General features: G+C 41.5%; 1 protein-coding gene across 6 annotated transcripts in view; it reads right to left on the bottom strand.

Moving 5' to 3' along the window:
* chn1 (chimerin 1) overlaps positions 1 to 21,878 on the bottom strand; it is a 226,427-nt gene that overhangs the window by 133,493 nt on the left and 71,056 nt on the right. For 5 of the 6 annotated variants that reach the window (XM_043693571.1, XM_043693573.1, XM_043693572.1 and 2 more), the window contains one exon: positions 11,218 to 11,331. The exons of the other annotated variant lie outside the window; for it this stretch is intronic. In XM_043693571.1, the coding sequence (XP_043549506.1) occupies positions 11,218 to 11,331 (114 nt within the window). The remainder of the gene's footprint in view (positions 1 to 11,217; positions 11,332 to 21,878) is intronic. 6 annotated transcript variants of the gene reach the window in all.

The following is a 21,878-nucleotide window of genomic DNA, read 5'->3' as shown; positions in this document are numbered from 1 at the left end:
CACACTAGCAAAAGGTGCCCTTCTTCTTGCATCTCTATCAAATTCAGGCATTGTTGCTTCAGAAATCATTTCCCTTTAAACTCATGTTGTGACCAGAATATTTATTTCTCAATGAAATGTTTCTCCTAATAATATTTTCTTAATTTTATGATATGCAAGATTAAAGCTCTTCACATAAAAACCCTTCTCTTTTTGTTTTTTGTGCTTTGCTATTTAAAAAAAAAATGTGGGGGCTGAAATGAGAAAGAACTGTTTTAAAAATCTAATGTTTGAAAGAGTGACTACAGTTTTGAAAAGCAAGTAACTTACATCAAGGTAAAACAGCCATTTGAACAAGTAGCAATTGCAGAATTGCAGATGATTTGGGATTGAGGGGGTATACAAATGCAACTATTGTTGTCAACAAAAAGTTGATTGCTAGTCCATAAACCAATCAGTTATCAATGATAGAGACCTTTGTGTCTGCGAACAACTATGCGATTGATTCTCAGGTAACTGAAACACTTGAAGCCTAGAACACGGGGAGGGAGAGGGAGAGGAGGAGAGACAGAGAGAGTGAAAGTGAGAGCGTGCGAACGAGAGCGCAAGAGAGTGTGCACGTGAGAGAGAGAGCGAGTGCGACAGAGCGTGCGCAACAGCACACGCGAGCACGAGAGTTCAGTTTTCCTCCACCTCAGGAGCAGTCTCTCCTTCTCTACAGTCAAAACTCACTGTAAACCTGAATAAAATAGTTTTATGTTTTCTGCAACAGTTCATACCTATCAGTTAAAAGTGATAGCATGTAAGAGACCTTTTTTTCATAAAATAAGTGCAGCAGCACTTTATGGCTCTCAGGAACCAGAGGAAGAAAGTAGAGAAAGGCCATTGAAGTAATGTGTTGACCAGCAAAAAAATAATAAGGATCATCTCAACAATAGTACCTGGGGACAAAGACTACTGAATTGTCTTTCCAGATTTTCCCCTCGGTCCATAACTTAGCTTGTAAGGGGAGTATTTATAAAAGGATTTGAGTTTTAATTAATAGTATTATACACCAATGGTTTTGAAGTGTTAACCTCTAACTAGAGTCTAATTACTTACAATTCTTGTTCAGTATAGAAAACTGGCCAAGTTCTACCAATCTGGATCGGAATGTCAGGTAAACTGGGGAGTTTTGCATGGATGTAAAAAATCTTTAACTTTTGAGACAAGTCTGGCAATAATGGAGCTGGATTTGCAACATGTTGCCCTCAAGGGTCACCATTCTCAGAAAAATTATTCTAGTCTGGAAACATTTAGTAAATTGTTTTTACTCTTTATTAAGTATCCTTGTGTTGAAACATTATGAAACCAACAATGACTACAAATTAATTTAATGACAATCTCATATGATTAAGATGAACCTTGTAGTCTGAGATTTTCATTTTCAAAAATTGGCAAGATCATAAAGATCTTTCCAAACCAGCCCAAAACTAAAGTGAGATCAGTACAAAATATTAAAACTTGCACGATATTAATATAATACACTGAAAATATAGAAAATGATGAAGGCAATTTAGATGAGAAAAATGAAGATAGAATAACATGTCTCACAAATCATGGCTACACTATTGTGTTTGTATAGGCTCTTTATGGAATCTCTCATTTTGAGAACGCCTCGTGGTACTGACAACACCACAGATTTGCTGCATCGTCTCAAGTTATCCTACATTTCTCAAAAGCATCACTTCTACAGTACAGGATGAGACTGCACTGCTTGATTTTTAAAAAATTTCTTATTATTTCAGATCAGATACACCATACTCATTCACCTAGATGTAATTTGATTAGTTTTATCCATCGACACGTATTAATTGTAGAAGCCTGGTTCAATGATAGCAACCACCTCAGAGTTGGCAGTTCATGAGTCAAAGCCACAGTTCAGACAGCTATCGTCAATCAGGCCCTAAAGTTCCATTCTTTGGATAGGTGATCCAAATGGATAGGTCATACTCGTGTGAGATGAGAGTACAGTGTACTCACTTCCATCCCCACTGGAATGATAAAGCTGCTGATTCCTGATCAGAGGTTCCAAGTTAATTTTATAAACTGTCCACATAAACAGAGTCTTGGTTCTAAAAGCAAATCTCAGAAGCTTCAATTAGGTGTGTCTTGTTGGTATCCCTACATTACAAGGACTGCAGCAGTTCATAAAGGCAGCTCAGCAACACCTTCTTCTGGGTAATTAGGGATGGATAATGAATGCTGGCCTCATCAGCAAACTCACATCCCATGACCAAATAATGACAAAAAAAATGAATGCAGAAGAAATATATTGGCTAATGTACTACTAGGCTAAGAGAGAAAGAAGGTAGTAGTAGCTATTAATTGTAAATCCTAAAATTAAGAAAAAAGAAAGAATCAATAAACATGTCTGGTTTTCAAGTATGTATGGCTTTGACCAGCAAAATAGATTGCTGCAGATTTAAATAACTTTGCACTGACTGATAAAGGCTCTGATTATTTCAGTAGCTTTCAAATTATCAGTTTAAAATCATATCAAATCATACCGGTGAAAGTATTTGAGAAATACATGCCATAAAATACTATAATGTACATACTTTGACATAGCTCATACTTTGACATAGAAAATTGTCAACAACAACAAAAAACAGATTTTCGTACATTTAGTATAGAACGTGAATGCTAAGGAAAGGATCATTTCTGCAATCAAGCCAAATGCTGCATACTTCTATACCATGCTGGTTAGCATGCTACACTACCTAGGTTATAGTATAGTAACCTATGGGGGAAGGTCTCCATTAGCTGGATAACCGGTTTGTGATGCAAACAGTGTGGGCTCACTTCAGCACCAGCTGAGGTTATAATGAAGAACACTCGATCGCAACCTGCTCCCTCACCTAAGGCGTGATGACCCTCAGCTTAAAGCACCACCAGTCACTGGTCACTTGACAGCGCAGTCCTGTGATCTAGTAGGACAATGGTGACTTTATCTTTTTTAACCAAGCTTTTCTGGCAGTATTTTAAAACATTATATAAAATATCATGTTTTCATAAGGATTTACTGAAATGCAGAACATATTGCACATTTATGTTTTGATTTATAAAATACTCATCTAATCAACAGTTTAATTGCACTATGAGCAAATGCCATAACTAACCATACTTGCCTGCCTCCACAAAAAACACTGAAGATATATATCTTAATGTGATTTGCCCCATAAAGGCTGTGATTCAACCCTAACCAATTAAACTATCCTAAACTGTATACAAAATTACAAAGTTTCTCTTACTTTTTCACTCTTTAGCTGTTTGTTTTGAACTTCATCCAGCTAATGAGTAATATTTATTAGAACATAACTACTGTATTACTTATATCATAGCACATTAAGTATAATGTTCAACTCACCCCATCCACATTACCCTCTTGGAATCTGTTAGAGGATTAACAATCAACAGTCCACAATTCTTTTTAAATTACATTCAGTCACAAATCAGATCATAGCCATTCACTTCTTTATTATGAATCATGATATTCATGGGGCTCTTGGGCCGCAATAGCAGTGTCCCTAACTCTGAGCCAGGAGGCTTGGACTTCTGTCCTACTTGCTCAGAGGTATGCAATAACATCTCTGAACAGGTCATTTAGAAAATATCCTGGACCATGATATTGACATTCAGGTTTCGATTGAAACTTAATTGTGCCAGCCCTCTCAACTCTCATGAAAATACGAGGACACCAACCTACGCACATTTCTGACCAAAATATTTCTTTCCTTCCCTCTTTGAGCCTCTCCAAAGAGAAACTGTACTCATTGCCAGTGATTTTAATTTCCAGCTATCTTGCCACTTTAAATTTGGCATCTTCCTCTAACCACGACATAGATGTTCCCACCCTATTATAAGTCCCCCCCCTCAAATTTATCATGTCAATCACAGAAAATACCTCTAATCACTTTGTTTTCCCTCATCTTACCCACTTTCATAGAATTCCCACAGTGTGGAAATAGTCCATTAAGCCCAACAGGTCCACACCGAAACTCCGAAGAGTATCCCACCCAGACCCACTCACCTACCTTATTACCTCAAACTGGTGCACCCTTAACACTAAGAGCAATTTAGCATGGCCAATTCACCTAGCTTGCACATCGTCGGACTGTAGGAGGAAACCCATGCAGGCGGGGGGAGAATGTGCAAACTCCACATAGACAGTTGCCTAAGGCTGGAATCAAACCTGGGTCACTGGCACTGTGAGGCAGGAGTGCCAATTGAGCCACCATGCCGCCCTTAATTGTTTCTGACCACACTATGTTCTGCTCCACCTCTCAAATATATTCTCTTTCTTGGATATCCTTCCCCACCCTAGTCTTTTCCAGATTGCATCGTTGCAAATGCACATCATAGTATGGAAACATTGCAAGTGGTATCATTGCAAGTGATACTAAAATGTCAAGTGCTTAAAAAAACTAATAATACACAAACTGACCAGAAAAGGACTGAACAGGATAGAGAACCTAGTTGAATAGTTGAGAATTTTATTTATTATGTGAACTTCAAGTCAAGCCAAGAAATTAAGGCAGCTAACAAAACATTGCAATACACTAAGTTTTACAAGCAAAGCGCCAGAGGGATATTTGGGAAATAAGGAAGGGCAGGTGACTGAGGTGTCAATGGGAGAGCACTTTGGGGCCAACGACCATAATTCTATTAGATTTAAAATAATGATGGAAAAGGATAGACCAGATCTAAAAGTTGAAGTTCTAAATTGGGGAAAGGCCAATTTTGACAGTATTAGGCAAGAACTTTCAAAAGCTGATTGGGGGCAGATGTTCGCAGGTAAAGGGACAGCTTGAAAATGGGAAGCCTTCAGAAATGAGATAACAAGAATCCAGAGAAAGTAAATTCCTGTTAGGGTGAAAGGAAAGGCTGATATGTATAGGGAATGCTGGATGACTAAAGAAATTGAGGGTTTGGTTAAGAAAAAGAAGGAAGCATATGTCAGGTATAGACAGGATAGATCAAGTGAATCCTTGGAAGAGTATAATGGCAGGAGTATACTTGAGAGAAATCAGGAGGGCAAAAAGGGGACATGAGACAGCTTTGGCAAATAGAGTTTTGGAGAATCCAAAGGGTTTTTATAAATACATTAAGGACAAAAGGATATCTAAGGATAGAATAGGACCCAAAGATCAGCAAGGCTGCCTTTGTGTGGAGCCGCAGAAAATGGCAAAGATACTAAATGAGTATTTTGCATCAGTATTTACTGTGGAAAAGGATATGGAAGATATAGAAAGTAGCGAAATATATGGTGACACCTTGCAAAATGTCCATATTACAGAGGAGATGTGCTGGATATCTTGAAACGCATAAAGGTGGATAAATCCCCAGGGCCTGATCAAGTATATCCGAGAGCTCTCTGGGAAGCTAGAGAAGTGATTGCTGGGCCTCTTGCTGAGATATTTGTATCACCGATAGTCACAGGTGAGGTGCCGGAAGACTGAAGGTGGGCTAACGTGGTGCCACTCTTTAAGAAGAGTAGTAAGGACAAGCCAGGGAACTATAGACCGGTGAGCCTAACGTCTGTGGTGGGCAAGTTGTTGGAGGGAATCCTGAGGGACAGGATGTACATATATTTGGAAAGGCAAGGACTGATTAGGGACAGTCAACATGGCTTTGTGCATGGGAAGTCATGTCTCACAAACTTCATTGAGTTTTTTGAAGTATCAAAGAGGATTGATAAAGGCAGAGCGGTAGCTGTGATCTATATGGACTTCAATGTAAGGCATTCGACAAGGTTCCACATGGGAGACTGATTAGCAAGGTTAGATCTCACGAAATAGGGAGAACTAGTCATTTGGATACAGAACTGGCTCAAAGATAGAAGACAGAAAGTGGTGGTGGAGGGTTGTTTTTCAGACTGGAGGCTTGTGACCAGTGGAGTGCCACAAGGATCGGTGCTGAGTCCTCTACTTTTTGTCATTTACATAAGTGATTTGCATGCGAGCACAGGAGGTATAGTTAGTAAGTTTGCAGATGACACCAAAATTGGAGGTGTAGTGGACAGCGAAGAAGGTTACCTCAGATTACAACAAGATCTTGATCACATGGGCCAGTGGGCTGAGAAGTGGCAGATGGAGTTTAATTCAGATAAATGAGAGGTGCTGCATTTTGGGAAAGCAAATCTTAGCAGGACTTAGACACTTAATGGTAAGGTCCTAGAGAGTGTGCTGAACAAAGAGACTTTGGAGTGCAGGTTCATAGCTCCTTGAAAGTGGAGTCGCAGGTAGATAGGATAGTGAAGGCGGCGTTTGGTATGCTTTCTTTTATTGGTCAGAGTATTGAGTACAGGAGTTGGGAGGTCATGTTGCAGCTGTACAGGACATTGGTTAGGCCACCATTGGAATACTGCGTGCAATTCTGGTCTCCCTCCTATTGGAAAGACGTTGTGAAACTTGAAAGGGTTCAGAAAAGATTTACAAGAATGTTGCCATGTTTGGAGGATTTGAGCTATAGGGAGAGGCTAATTGGCTGGGGCTGTTTTCCTGGCATGTTGGAGACTGAGGGGTGACCTTATAGAGGTTTACAAAATTCTGAGGGGCATGGATAGGATAAATAGACAAAGTCTTTTCCCTGGGGTTGGGGTGTCCAGAACTAGAGGACATAGGTTTAGGGTGAGAGGGGAAAGATATAAAAGAGACCTAAGGGGCAACCTTTTCACACCATAGGTGGTACGTGTATGGAATGAGCTGCCAGAGGAAGTGGTGGAGGCTGGTACAATTGCAACATTTAAGAGGCCTTTGGATGGGTATATGGATAGGAAAGGTTTGGAGAGATATGGGCCGGGTGCTGGTAGGTGGGACTAGATTGGATTGGGATTTCTGGTAGGCATGGACGGGTTGGACCGAAAGATCTGTTTCCATGCTGTACATGTCTATGACTCTATGAATTGTATGTATGGTGATTGCTGAAACTACCAATGTCCAGCCTCTCGTGACTATCTGTGTGTAGTTTGCACATTCTCCCAGCATATGCGTGGGTTTCCTGAGTGCTACAGTTTCTTCCCACAATCCAAAGATGTGCCGGTTGGGTGAATTGGCCATGCGAAATTGCCAATAGTGTTCAGGGATGTGTAGGTTATAGGTACATTAGTCAGGAGAAGTGTAGAGCAATAGGGTAGGGGAATGGGTCTGGGTGGGTTACTCTTCAGAGGATTGGGGTGGACATGTTGGCCCAATGGCCGGTTTCCACACTGGAGGGAATCTACGATATCCATGTTTTTTTTTAAGATTAGATTGCTTACAATGTGGAAATCGGCCCTTCGGCCCAACAAGTCCACACAGACCCTCTGAAGAGCAACCCACTCAGACCCATTTACCTCTTCACCTAACACTATGGACAATTTAGCATGGACAATTTAGCATGGCCAATTCATCTAACCTGCACATCTTTGGACTGTGGGAGGAAACCAGAGCACCCAGAGGAAACCCACGCAGACAGGGGGAGAATGTGCAAACTCCCCGAGGCGGGAATTGAACCCGGGTCTCTGGCACTGTGAGGCAACAGTGTTAACCACTGTGCCACCCTGCCGCCGTTTTGTATGGAAAACAAGGATCTTGGGCTGAATAAACAAGGGAATACAACATGAATGTCAGGAAAGGATTGTGTGTATGTAAAGAACACTGATCTGGCGCCATCTAGTGTACTATACAGAGTTCTGATCACTGTGGTGCATGGTAAACAAATCCAGGTAGAGGATAAAAATGCAGCTATACTGGAAGAGATTGCAGAAGGTTGGTACTTTTATCTTAAAGGCAAGACTCAGCAGTAACTTTATTCAAATATCTAGGATATTTTAGGGTCTTTGAAAAAATGTTTAACAGTGAAGATTCAATGAGGAGGAATAAACAGCAGTTTGGAAGCTTGATTGCATCCAGTACCCTGCATAGACAAGCTCTCTACAAGAATCTCAGGGAGTCCCTCTCCCACTGCAACTCCCAGGTCATTTCCTCTGCCCTGAAGCTCTTCAACCATGTCGTGCCGGACTTGTCCTACCTGCCTATCTCCTTTTCCACCTATCCACTCCACCCTCTCCTCCCTGACCTATCACCTTCATCCCCTCCCCCACTCACCCATTGTACTCTATGCTACTTTCTCCCCACCCCCACCCTCCTATAGCTTATCTCTCCACACTTCAGGCTCACTGCCTTTATTCCTGAAGGGCTTTTGCCCGAAACGTCGATTTTGAAGCTCCTTGGATGCTGCCTGAACCACTGTGCTTTTCCAGCACCACCAATTCCAGAAGATGATGCCATTGTCTGAGCTTGAGGGAAACAGTTAAATTTTATACTTTTATTTTGATTATGAAGCAAAATATGTCCCATAGAATGATGTGTCAAACGAAGTAATGGGGAATAATTGCATTTACGTTGAAGAGCCTGCTGAAAAATGTAACGGAATAACATGCAACATGAAATCCTTTTTGGACAGAACACAGAATGCAATATGCCCGTCAGAAGCCCCTGTGCACCGATTTGCCTGGGATGTCTGAATTTCCAACAATTCCTTGCTCTCTGGGATTCTCATAAATACAGCATTGACATACTTAATGGATAGCTACCCATGATTAAGATCTAGTATAACTCCCAACCTCATCATACTACCCACTCCCTCCACTCCACTCCTTTCCCCACCCACCCCTGCCCCACCCCACCTGCAATTACTTCAGCTGACATCTCCAAGTACCTCTTCCAACCATGTTAAACACCAATTACCTTTCCTAGCCTACTTGCAACCTCACCTACCTAACCACCCACTTTCACACATACAGCCATTCATAGATTCATCAAGAACCTTTCCCAATAGGGAACAGGTAATTCTAGATTAAGTGAAGTTTAGTGAGGTAGACTTGGGATTATGGATCTTAAGGTGAAGGATCTTAAAGGGGCATTGACCATAATATGACAGAATTTACTCTGCAGTTTAAGCGGTAGAAGCTGGAATCAAATTTAACGCTATTACGATTGAGTAAATGGTAACTACAAAGATATGAGGGAGAGGCTGGCCAGAATTGAATAAGAGGAGTGAAGATGGTGGAGCAGCAACGGCAAGAATCTCTAGGGGTAATGCAGGAGGAACAGCAGAAATTGATCACAAGGAAGAAGAAGGGGAGGATGAGGTAACCATGGCTGACAAGGGAAGTCCAGGATTGAATTAAAGCATAAATAAGCAAACATTATTGTGAGGTAAAGTAGGAAGCCAGAGGATTGAGAAACCTTTAAAAACCAGCAGAGGACAACTAGAAAACAGTAAGGGGGAGATGATAAAAAAATGAGTCAGTGTGGCTTCGTAAAGGGGAGATCCTGTCTGACAAATCTGTTAGAATTCTTTGAGGAGTTATTGAGAATGTTAGGCAAAGGAGATCCAGTGGATGAGATCTATTTGTATTTCCAGAAGGTCTTTGATAAGGAAGCTGCTAAATAAGAGGCTGTGGTGTTTAAGACAAGGTACTAGTATGAATAGAGAATTGGCTGACTGGCAGAAGGCAGACAGTGAGTAAAAGGGATTTTTTTAGGATGGCAGCATGTGGCAAGTGAAGTCCTGCAGGGATCAGTGTCAGGACCATAACTACTCATGTAATACATTTAATGATCTGAATAAAGGAATGGAGGATATTGTTGCTAAGTTTGCAGATGAAAAAGGTATGTACAAAGAGAGATAGCTTTGATGATGTGGGGAGCTGCAGACGGATTTAGATAGGCTAAGAAAGTGGGTAAACAAGTGGCAGATGGAATACAATGTAATAAAGTCTGCGATTATGCAGTTTGGAAGAAGAGTGTAGACTATTTTCTAAATGAGGAATAGCTTCAGCACAAAGGTACTTGGAAGTCCTAATTAAGTAATATCTTAAGGTTAACATGCAATTCAAAGGCAAAAAGCAATGTTAACATTCATTTTGAGAGGGTTAGAATGCAAGAAGAGGGTTCTGAGCTGACTGCATTTGGAATATCATGTGCAGGTTTGGGCCCATATCTAAGGAATGATGTGCTGGTCTTAGAAGGTGCCCAAGATTAACAACAATGATCCCAGGGATGAGGGGCTTGTCATATGAGGAGTTGAGGATTTTGGGTCTGCACTCTGAGTTTAGAAGGATGGGGGTGGGGGGGTTGGAATCTTATTGAAACTTAGAATACTGAAAAACCTGGATGGATTGGACATGGGAGAAAATGCTTCCACATCTTGGAGAAAATGGGATCCAAGGGTACAACCTCAGAGTGAAGAGTCGACCTTTTAGAACTTACAGGATACATAATCAAATTTTCCAGCCAAAAAGTGATGAATCTGTGGAATTCATTGCCATGGAAGGCTGTGAAGGCCAAGCTACTGAGTGTGTTTAAGATAGAGAGAGACAGCTTCTTGACTGGTAAGGGGATCAAATGTTACTGAGAGCAGACAGGAGAATGGGGTTGAGAAACAGAACAGCTGTGTTTGAATAGTGAACAGAGTCAGGGGGCAAAATGGCCTAATTCTGCTCCTATATCTTATGTTCCTTGTAATCTAATCTAAAGCCCTACTAGTGCTACTTATAATAAAAATATACTGTGTGCCTGCATCTTTAATTAGTGATGAACCAATACTCTTAGTTTCTTTGGGAAACTATTCCATTTAAAAAGTCTCCTTGCAAAGTACAAGAATAACTGGAGTTTCTCGAACAACAAAATAAGAGCCTGCACTTGTTCACTCTGAAGGACATCTGATACATTCGTTCCGATTTGTCTGAAACTGGAAGAACTTGGACAATTGTGTCGGATGTACTTCCTCATTTTGCTGAGAGTTGACTATATAATTATCTAGATCAAGAATGAGTTATTGCAATTTTGAAAAAAAAATCATTCCAAATTTAATACCGACTTCGAGAAATCTAAAATGTGCAACAATACAGCAAGTCATACTACTGAGTACTATTACAAATAATAAAGGTCACACTAAAAGTTCAGATATCACAGCTAAGAAATGGATGGATATAATGAAAAAGTCGAATGTCAGCTCGTCAATAAAAACCTGAAGATTCAACTAGTTTATTAATTGAAGATACAGGAAATAGCAATTATCTAGTCAGAATGTAAATCGCAAATACAAACACACAAAATCTTTATTTCTACCATCACACTTGTTTAAATCATAACTTATGTATTAAGGCTTCACTTTACACTGCATTTAATTATTAAAATCACCACTAACCGCAGTGCCAGCGTATAGGTACCAGACTGACGTTGACTTTCCCGAATAATATAACTGCCTTCTGCTAGGCTCAGCAGCTGATCTGCTGCTTCTCGTGAAATCATTCCATGAAACCTGTTTATAGAAAATAATGAAAGTATGTTATAAAATGTAATAACTACACTATCCTGGAAGTCATGTGGCTGTCTTCTAGAAAATTTATTTGCCAGACAAATCAGGATTAATAACTGAACACTATTTTAGGTCTCTTCATCCAAAGACACCTACAGGAAAAATTAATGCAAATAAGGGAACAATATTCAAAGAATCTACAAAACATAGTAGCCTAAAGACTAAAACCACAAGATGAATAGATGTAAACATAATTCCAGAAACTGTTGCCCCAAGATTGTGCAGATGAACAGGTCTTAAGACAAGACCTTAAATGTCCCATTAGTTATTACACTGACCACGTCCCAAACACCAAAAACAAAGCCAGTTAGTTTTAGAAGTGGTGATCTATAACATACAACTGAAATTGCCCTAAGGAATTTTAGAGGGAACCTATACATTTTCAAAGGAATAGCAACATAATAGTAAATGTCACTGGACAATAATCCAGAAGCCTGGACTAAAGCTCAAGATACTAAAATCATTCCACCTGGAAATTTAAATTCAATTAATTATTGTCTCACTAGTGGGAAACATGGAATTATCAGATTTCTGCTAATTTTAATCTGATCTGGTTCACCAATTTCTTTTAGGAAACAAAACTGTTGTCTTACCCAGTCTAACTTGTGTGCAATGCTAGGCTCTCAGCAATGTGCGCGATTCTTAATGGTCTGTGAAATGCCCTGGCAAGTGACTTGTATAAACCCACTAAAGTAGGCTTGAAAAAAAAAAATGGATGTGTAATCCAACGTCATCCTAGGTACCAGAAATAAGAAAAGAACACTCTGCTTCGTTGACCCACAAAGTTCTCCTCCCCAGCAGCTCAGAACTTGTGACAATATTGGGAGAATTGTCTCAAAGAATAATGAAGCAACAGCCTAACAGAATCATACTCGCTGAATCTTACTTCACAGCTAAAGTACCAGGCTTCTCCATCATCTCTGTGGATATGAATTATCCCAGCAGCAGGAAGGTGCACCAGACATGGCGACGGTAGTATATAGCGAAGAAGGGATGACTCTGGAGCCCATAAGGTTTAGAACAAGTCTACACCGACCCGCAACCCACCCAGATCCATTCCCCTACGTTTACCCCTTCATCTAACACTACGGGCAATTTAACATGGCCAATTCACCTAATCTGCACATTTTTGGACTGTGAAAGGAAACTGGAGCATCCGGAGGAAACCCATGCAGACATAGGGAGAATGTGCAAACTCCACACAATCAGTCGCCTGAGGCCGGAATTGAACCCGGGTCTCTGACGCTGTGAGGCAGCAATGCTAACCACTGTGCCACCGTGCCGCCCGTCATGATGCATGAGGTGTTTATCGGATGATTATCACTACCACCCTCCCTCAGCTAAAGAATCAGAACTGCTCCACGTAGAACACCCATTAGAAGAAGCACAAAGTATCAAGGATGCAGAATGTACTCTTATTTCTGGATTTTAAAGTCCCCTATCAAAATGGCTCAGTTCCATCACAATTGATTGAGATGGCAGAGTCAGAGTCACGATGTCATATCTGTTGGATTAAGCTTGCTTCATAAGGTAAGGAAATCAACATGAGAGAAAAACCTATTTGACCTTGCATTCATCAATCCAACTATCACGGATGCACCTGTCCATGATAGTTTGGTCGGAGTAGTACAGACATGAAAGTCCTCACTGCGCTATGAGGATATCCTCCATTAAGTTGTGTGGCATTCGCATCATGTCAAATGGGAAACAGATTTATCAAGCAGCTCAGAATATTGGATCACAAAGTACTGAGGGCCATCAATAGAGTCGTAGAGATATAAAACACGGAAACAGACCCTTTGGTCCAACTCATCCATGCCAACCAACCATCCTAAACGAATCTAGTTCCATTTGCCAGCATTTGGCCCATACCCCTTTAAACCCTTCCTATTCATATACCCACCCAAATGCCTTTTAAATACCATAATTGTACCAGCCTCCACCACTTACTCTGGCAGCTCATTCCATACATGCATCACCCTCTGGGTGAAAAAGTTGCTCTTTAGGCCCCTTTTAAATTTTTCCCCTCTCACCTTAAACCTATGCCCTCTAGTTCTAGAATCCCCTACCCTGGGGAAAACACCTTGGCCTATCTATGCCCCTTGTGATTTTATAAACTTCTATAAAGTTACCCGTTAGCCTCCAACACTTCTGAGAAAGTAGTCTCAGTCAAATCAGGTTGTCCCTATAGCTGAAACCCTCCAATCACGGCTCCATCATATAAATCTTTTCTGAACCCTTTCAAGTTTCACAACATCTTTCCTAAAGCAGGGAGACCAGAATTGAACACAATATTCCAAAAATGGCCTAACCAATGCAGCATGACCTCGCAACCCCGATACTCAATACACTGACCAATGAAGCCAAGTGTAGCAAACTCTTTCTTCAGTATGTTGTCTACCTGTGGCTCCACTTCCAATGAGTTATGAACCTCCATCCCAAGTTCTCTTTGTTTGGCAACATTCCCAGGACCAAGTGTGCAAGTCCTGCTCTGAATTATCTTACCAAAAATGCAGCACCTCACATTTAAATAAATTAAACACTGTCTGGGAGTATAATCTCTAACCTAATGGTCAAGCAGATCCTTCAAATTACCATTTGCAAGAAGCCAGGGGATCAACATTGCTTCAATGGAAGTGTAGCAGTTAGGCATGCCTAAAAAGTATCTAGCTACTGACATCACAACATGTTAAATAACAAAAAAAAATGCTGTAGCTAGAACTAAGTGTTTCCACAACAATGAAATCAAGCTCTGTATTATTGCAACGGTTATGAATGGTCAGCAAGCAAATATTTAATTTGAACACAAAAAGCTTCACAGACATCTTCATCCTTAATGGTGGAAAAGCTCAGATCAGTGAGGAAAAAAAATGACTGAAGTATTTGCAATCACATACAGCCAGAAATGCTGAATGGATTATCCATTTCAGATTTTCTAAGATTTCTACCTTCATATATTCTAATCTTCAGCCAAATTGTTTTACTTCTCATGATATGAAAAGGATGAAGGTACCATATACTGCAAAAATAAAGGCCCCAACAATACCCAGGTTGTAGTAATGAAAATTTGTGCTCCTGAATTAGTTACACCCCTAGTTTAACTGTTTCATGAGAATGTGGAAAATGTCCAGTTATATTCTACCTACAAAAATCATGTTGCATCGAATCCAGCCAATTAGCACTACTTTCTGTCTAGTCTCAAGCATCAACAATATGATGGAAGCTGACATTGGCAGTGAAAGCAAATAGCATCTATTCAGTATGATTTAACAAGCTTATCTTGTCCTTAGTTTTTTTTTTACAAAGAGAGGTTGTAAAGACAGAGGTACCAAAATGTCTCAGATAGAGCCTGGTTTAACAATGGTACGGAAGTGGCCAGTTCTCCCAGTTCAGGTTTTTACTAGCCTGGTTTAGTTGAAACATTGAGAACCTGCTGCAGTCCAGAGAAAGGTTCCATGCTTCAGCAGATGATTCTTGACTGACTTCTCTCTGAAATCTCTCCTGCCTGTAAGAATCTGTGTTTGAATTTACCTTTTGCCAAGGAGTTTATGGGATGTAGTGTGAATTGGAACAGCTCCTTAGTTACATTGCAGTATCAAGTCAGTTGAATTTTCAGATAGTTGCTATTCTAAATGCTGTTTTCTTTTGTGTTTCAACAGTAGTGTTTAAATAGATTTTCTGGACCTGAAAAGTGAATATACGGAGTTAGGTTGGAAGCTAAAAGGCAGGACGAACAGAGTAGTAATCTCAAGATTGCTACTAGTGTCATGTGCTAGTGAGGTATCTCTATGAATTTATGTGGCTGCACAGTTGGTGTAGGACAGAGGGCTTCAGATAAATGGATCATTGGGATACCTTCTGAGGAATGTTAGACTTGTACAAGGAAGAAGGGTTGCACCTGAACTGGCGCATACCAATATCCTGGGTGGGAGATTTGCTAGAGCTCTGCAGGTGGGTTAAAACTAGTTTGGCAGGGGAATGGGAATCGGAGCTATGGATCAGAGGATGGGGTAGCTGGTGAACAGGCAAATACAGCATGGAGACCGTCTGTAAAGATGGACAGTTGATAGGGCAAAGTTGCAGTCAGTGTGATGGGTTGGAGTATGCATATTTTAACACAAGAAGTGTCAGGAATAAGGTTGATGAACTTAAAGCATGGCTCAGCACTTGGAGCTATGATGTTGTGGCCATTACAGAGACTTAAATATCACATGGGCAGGAATAAATGTTGGATGTTCTAGGATTTAGATGTTTCCAAAGGAATGGGAAGGAAGGTAAAAGAGGTGGGGGAGTGGCATTGCTAATCAGGGATAGTATCACAGCTACAGAAAGGGAGATCAATGGGAAGTGTTTATTTACTGAGTCATTATGGGAAGTCAGAAACAGGAAAGGAGCAGTCACTTTTTTGGGAGTTTTTTTTATATAGAGAGCCCCCAATGGCAACAGAAATACAGAGGAGCAGATTGGAAGGCAGATTTTGGAAAGATGCAGAAGTAACAGGGTTGTTGTTATGGGGACTTCAACTTACCTCATATTGATTGGAACCTCCTTAGTTCAAATAGTTTGGATGGAACAAACTTTGTGAAGTGTGTCCAGGAAGAATTCCTGACTCAATATGTAGATAGGCTAACTAGAAGGGAGGCCATATTGGTTTTGGTGTTTGGCAACAAACCAGATCAAGTGTCGGTTCGCTCGATAGCAAAGGATTTCAGTGATAGTTACCACAACTCCCGGACCTTTACTATATTCATGGAGAGGGATAGGAGCAGATGGTATGGGAAAGTATCTCATTAGGAGAGGGGGAATTACAACGCTATTAGGCAGGAACTGTGGAGCATGAATTACAAACAGATATTCTCAGGGAAATGCACAACAGAAATGTGGAGCTTGTTTCAGGAGCAACTTGCTATGAGTGCTGGATAGTTTTGTCCCTGATGAAGGAAGGGATGGTAGGGTGAAAGAACCTTAGATGACAAGAGATATAGAACATCTAGTCAAGAGGAAGGAGGAAGCTTACTTAAGGTTGAAAAAGCAAGGTTCGGTCAGGGCTGTAGAGGGTTACAAGGTAGTCAGGAAGGAACTGAAGAATGGATTTGGGAGAGCTAGAAGGGGGCATGAGAAAGCCTTGGTGGGTAGGTTTAAGGAAAACCCCAAGGTATTCTACACTTTTGTGAGGCACAAGAGGATGTCCAGACTGAAGGTAGGGCCGATCAGAGATAGTGGAGGGAACTTGTGTAGGGGAGGTCTTTAGTAAATACTTTGCTTCAGTATTCACTACTGAGAGGGACCCCGTCGTTTGTGAGAACAGCGTAAAACATTAGGTCCAACGGGTTGACGTTAAGGAGGACGATGTGCTGGACATTTTGAAAAATATGAGGTTAAATATGTCTCCTGGGCCAGACAGGATAAGCCCAAGGTTACTATGGGAAGCAAGGGAAGAGATTGCTGCCCGTTTGGTGATGATCTCTGCATCCTCACTGTCCAGTGGAGTAAGTACCAGATGATTGGACGGTGGTAAACGTTATTCTCTTGTTCAAGAAAGGGAATAGGGACCACCCTGGAAATTACAGACCAGTCAGTCTTACGTCAGCGGTGGGAAAATTATTGGAGAGGACTCTGAAAGACAGGATTTATGATTTGGAAAAACATAGCTTGATTAGAGATTGCACAGCTTTGAGAGGGACAGGTCCTGCTTCACTATCCTCATTGAATCTTTTGAGGATGTGACAAAACACATTGATGAAGGTAGAGCAGTGGATGTGGTGTACATGGATTTTAGCAAGTTATTTGATAAGGTTTCCTCATTCAGAAAGTAAAGGAGGCATGGGATACAGGGAAATTTGGCTGTCTGGATACAGAAATGGCTGGCCCATAGAAGGCTGAGGGTGGTAGCAGATGGAAAATATTCAGCCTGGAGTTCAGAGACCAGTGGTGATCCACAGGGATCTGTTCTGGGACCTCTGCTCTTTGTGATTTTTATAAATGACTTGAATGAAGAAGTAAAAGGGTTGGTTAGTAAGTTTGCTGATGACATGACAGTTGGTGGAGTGGTAGATAGTATGGAGGGCTGATGTAGGTTGCACCAAGACATTGACAGGATGCAAAGCTGTGCTGAGAAGTGGCAGATGGAGTTCAACCTGGAAAAGTGTGAAGTCATTCATTTTGGAAGGTGGAATTTGAATACAGATTACAGGATTAAAGGCAGGGTTTTTGGCAGCGTGGAGGAACAGAGGGATCTTTGGGTCCACATCCATAGATCCCTCAAAGTTGCCACCCAAGTTGATAGGGTCGATAAGTAAGCGTATGGTGCGTTGGTTTTCATTAGCAGGTGGATTCAGTTTAAGAGCCACGAGGTTATGCTGCAGCTCTATAAAGCCCTGGTTAGACCATACTTGGAATATTGTGTTGAGTTCTGGTCACCTCATTATAGGAAGGATGTGGAAGCTCTAGAGAGGGTGCAGAGGAGATCTACCAGGATGCTACTTGGACTGGAGGGGATGTCTTATGAAGAAGGGTTGAGTGAACTAGGGCTTTTCTCATTCGAGCGAAGAAGGATGAGAGGAGACTTGATGATGAGAGGCATAGATAGACTGGATAGCCAGAGACTTTTTCCTATGGCGGAAATGTCTATCACGAGAGGGCATAATTTTGAGGAGGAAGGTTTGAGGAAGACGTCAGAGGTCTGTTCTTTACACAGAGTGGTGGATGCGTGGAATGCACTGCCAGTAGTGGTAGTAGAGTCAGGTATATTAGGGACATTTAAGCAACTTGTGGATAGACACATGATAGTTAAATGTAGGTTAGTTTGATCTTAGAGTAGGATAAAAGGTTGGCACAACATCAAGGGCTGAAGGGCCTGTATAGTGCTGTACTATTGTATATTCTAAATTTCTGTATTGCTTAAAGGAGAGTGGTTTGACCAGCTGCATCACACCTGGAATATTCACTTCACATCTGCCTTTAAAATAAGTTGGGGTCTTCTTTATCTTCTTGAAATATTTTGAGGGGTCTGGCACCATCCATAATATCAGAAATAATTTGTTCAATGAAGTTCAGTTCAGGTTCCACCAGGTTCCAATCACCTACCTCATTTCATGTGAATATTTCAGTGGTTAGGTTCAGTTTTGAGAAGATTAAATTTATGTAGATAAGGTAATTAAAATTCGAGACTTTAGAATTGTTTAATAAAAGTAGAATAGAAGAGACTTGCTTCTTTGGACTTATTCCTCTGGTTCCATGCAGGACCCACAAGACTCCTCCAACTGTTCCTGTCCATCACAATCTCTTCCATTTCAATCTAGGTAACATCCTTTTCTTTAATATCCTCTTTAAACGGATCATAATTTTTGCAGCCGAGATTCCTACTTCTGGCTGTTAGCATCTTCTCTATTGCCACTCTTATGGGACATATGTCCAGAAGGCAAAAAAACCATGTCCTGCCAGTCTTAGTCAGCTCGCTGTCATCATATTCCAAAGTGCATCTGACCAGTCCTCTGCAAAGCTTCTTTGTTGGTAATTTTGTCTCTCCATGCGATATTCAAAAATCTTAAAGGTAGCGCTGGTGAAAGACATTCAATTTTTTAGAATAGAATAGATTCCCTACAGTGTGGAAACAGGCCCTTAGCCCAACTAGTCTACACCGACCCTCCGAAGAGTAAACCAGACCCATTCCCCCTAACTAATGCACCTAATTCTATGGGCAATTTAGCATGGCCAATTCACCTGACCTGCACATCTTTGGACTAGAAGGAAACCGGAGCACCTGGAGGAAACCCACACAGACATGGGGAGAATGTGCAAACTCCACACAGACACCAGAGGATGGAATCGAACCCGGGTCCCATGTGCTGTGAGGCAGTAGTGCTAACCACTGAGCCACCGACGTCATACACATACAGTGTAATTTTGTGTGCCCCCGATCCCACATCCGGAGCGGCTATGTGAATACTCTGACGAATGGCCTCTGCCAGCGGCTCTATCACCAACATAAACAACAACGGTGAGAGGGGGCAGCCTTGCCGACTACCCCTACCAATCCTAAAATTCCCAGACTTCACCCCGTTGGTGATGACTACAGCCAGAGGGTGGCGATATAAAACCTCCACCCACCTAGCAAAGACTCCACCCAACCCAAACTGTTCTAAGGCATAAAAAAGATACGGCCATTCCACCCGGTCAAATGCTTTCTCTGCATCTAAAGAAATCACCAACTCCTGAATGAATTGTTACTAATAAACGTGGACCATATTCAGCAACCTTCCAATATTATTAGAGGACCTACGGCCCCTTATAAAACCTGTCTGATCCTCTTTAATAATATGGGGCAACACCCTTTCCAATCTCAGCGCCAGGATCTTGGACAGAACCTTGAAATCTGAATTTAATAGAGAGATGGCCTGTATGAGGCACAATCCTCAGGAACTCCCTTCTTAAGAATTAAGGAAATATTAGCTTCTCTCAAAGATGGTGGTAGGCATTCATGCATATAAGAGTGATTGTCCGGGCCGATATTGGAGATGTACAGAATCCCTATAAACTCCTTATAAAACTCACCCGGGAGACCATCAGGGCCAGGCACTTTCCCACTCTGAAGTTGCCTAGCTACCTCCTGTAATTTCCTGAACTGTCAAGGGGGCATTAAGGAGAGAGGCCTGTTCCAAGGTTACCCCGGGAGGTCCAGGTTCTTAAAAAAAGATTAGCATTTTAGCCCTCCTGTCCTCGTAACCTTCAGACCGATACAATTCAGAGTAAAAGCTCCGAAAAGCCTCATGAATCTTTTTAGCATCATGTGTCAGGACTCCGCCGCTATCTCTGACTGCAGTAATGGATTGGGGAGCACGCTTTTTCCTAGTCAGGTACACTAAATACTTCCCTGGCCTATCCCCATATTCGAACAACCTTTGTCTATCAAAAGCAAGTTCTTTCTTTGCGTTTGTGTCAGTATTGAATTCAAGGCAGCCCAGAGGGCTGTGATCCGCTGTAACTTAGTCACCGAAGGCCGTGCAAATTGTGCCGCCTCGGCAGCTTTCAACCGCGTCTCAAGTAGACTCTGCTGTTCCGCCTTCTGTCGTTTCTGGCTAGCAAACAGGAAATAGCTAATCCCCTAGCAAAGGCCTTAGCAGTCTCCCATAGCATAGATGGACTACTAGCCGTGCCTGAGTTGATAGTCAAGAATTCCTGAAACTCCTTCAAAACGTATTCCACAAATTTGGAATCCTTAAGAAGAAAAGGGTCCAAACACTAGTGCCGCAAGTCTAGCCATTCACTCTTGGCCTTAACCTCCAAATATACTGCCATGTGATCAGAGATAGCTATGTTCCCAATTTTACAACCCATAATCGAATCCAGACGGGCCGAGAAAGCCAAAAAGGAAATTATTAGGGAGAAAGAAAGGAATAAAAAAAAGGAAGAGAAAACATGGGGAAAGATAGAAAAGAGAACAAACATTAACCGCACTCTTCAGGCTAATCTGTCTATTTTAGACAATAGACAAACCTCTCCCACAGACAGCTCACAGACACGGAAAGAACAATACTGGCCAAGGGACTCAACTACAACCACAGGGACGCCAATCCAGCAGACTTCCTAGCAGCACTAGAATGCACACTCAGGAACAATGAACTGACAGAAGAGACACAACAAACAGTGAGACAAACTGTCGTACCTATGATAATAAGGAAAAGACAAACACATAACCTCAACACCAAGGAGAGGGAAGCACTGAAATCACTAAGAAACGATAAGAACATAATCATACTACCAGCAGATAAAGGCAGAATGACGGTCATCCTAGAAAAATCTGATTACATCCAAAAAGCACAACAACTACTTGCAGATACCAACACCTACCAAATGAAGGAATTTGACCCCACACCACAACTCACCAATAGGATAAATAACACACTAAGGAATCTACAAAAAAACGGACAGATAACCAGAGCTGACCTACAAAGAATGAAACCGGAAAGCAACAACACCCCCAGATTCTACGGATTACCTAAAGTGCACAAACCAGACATCCCACTCAGACCCAGAGTATCACTACCAGGGACACCATCATACAAACTGGCCAAAGAACTACAACAGAAACTGAAACACCTGGTCAGCGGATCCAAACACTCCATACAATCAACACAGGAATTCTTGGACATCATCAGAAATATACACATAGACAAAGAAGAAACCATGATATAATTCGACGTGACGGCACTGTTCACTTCGATTGACAAAACCCTAGCCAGAGAAACAATAGCCAAACTACTGGACATACAGAACAGAAAACAGGACGCTGAACCTATCAACAAAGAAGGCATACTTAAACTACTGGACTTGTGCCTCACAACACACTTCACATTCAACAACCAGATATACGAACAAATCAACGGAACACCCATGGGACCACCAATCTCGGGACTCATAGCAGAGGCAGGTATGCAAAGGTTAGAACAAACAGTCCTACCACAAATTCAACCCAAACTCTGGGCCAGATA

This window comes from Chiloscyllium plagiosum, chromosome 7, assembly GCF_004010195.1.
Source record: "Chiloscyllium plagiosum isolate BGI_BamShark_2017 chromosome 7, ASM401019v2, whole genome shotgun sequence".
NCBI classification, from domain to species: domain Eukaryota; kingdom Metazoa; phylum Chordata; class Chondrichthyes; order Orectolobiformes; family Hemiscylliidae; genus Chiloscyllium; species Chiloscyllium plagiosum.
Note: the sequence above shows the minus strand (reverse complement) of the source record. Positions and strands in the feature narration are given on the sequence as shown.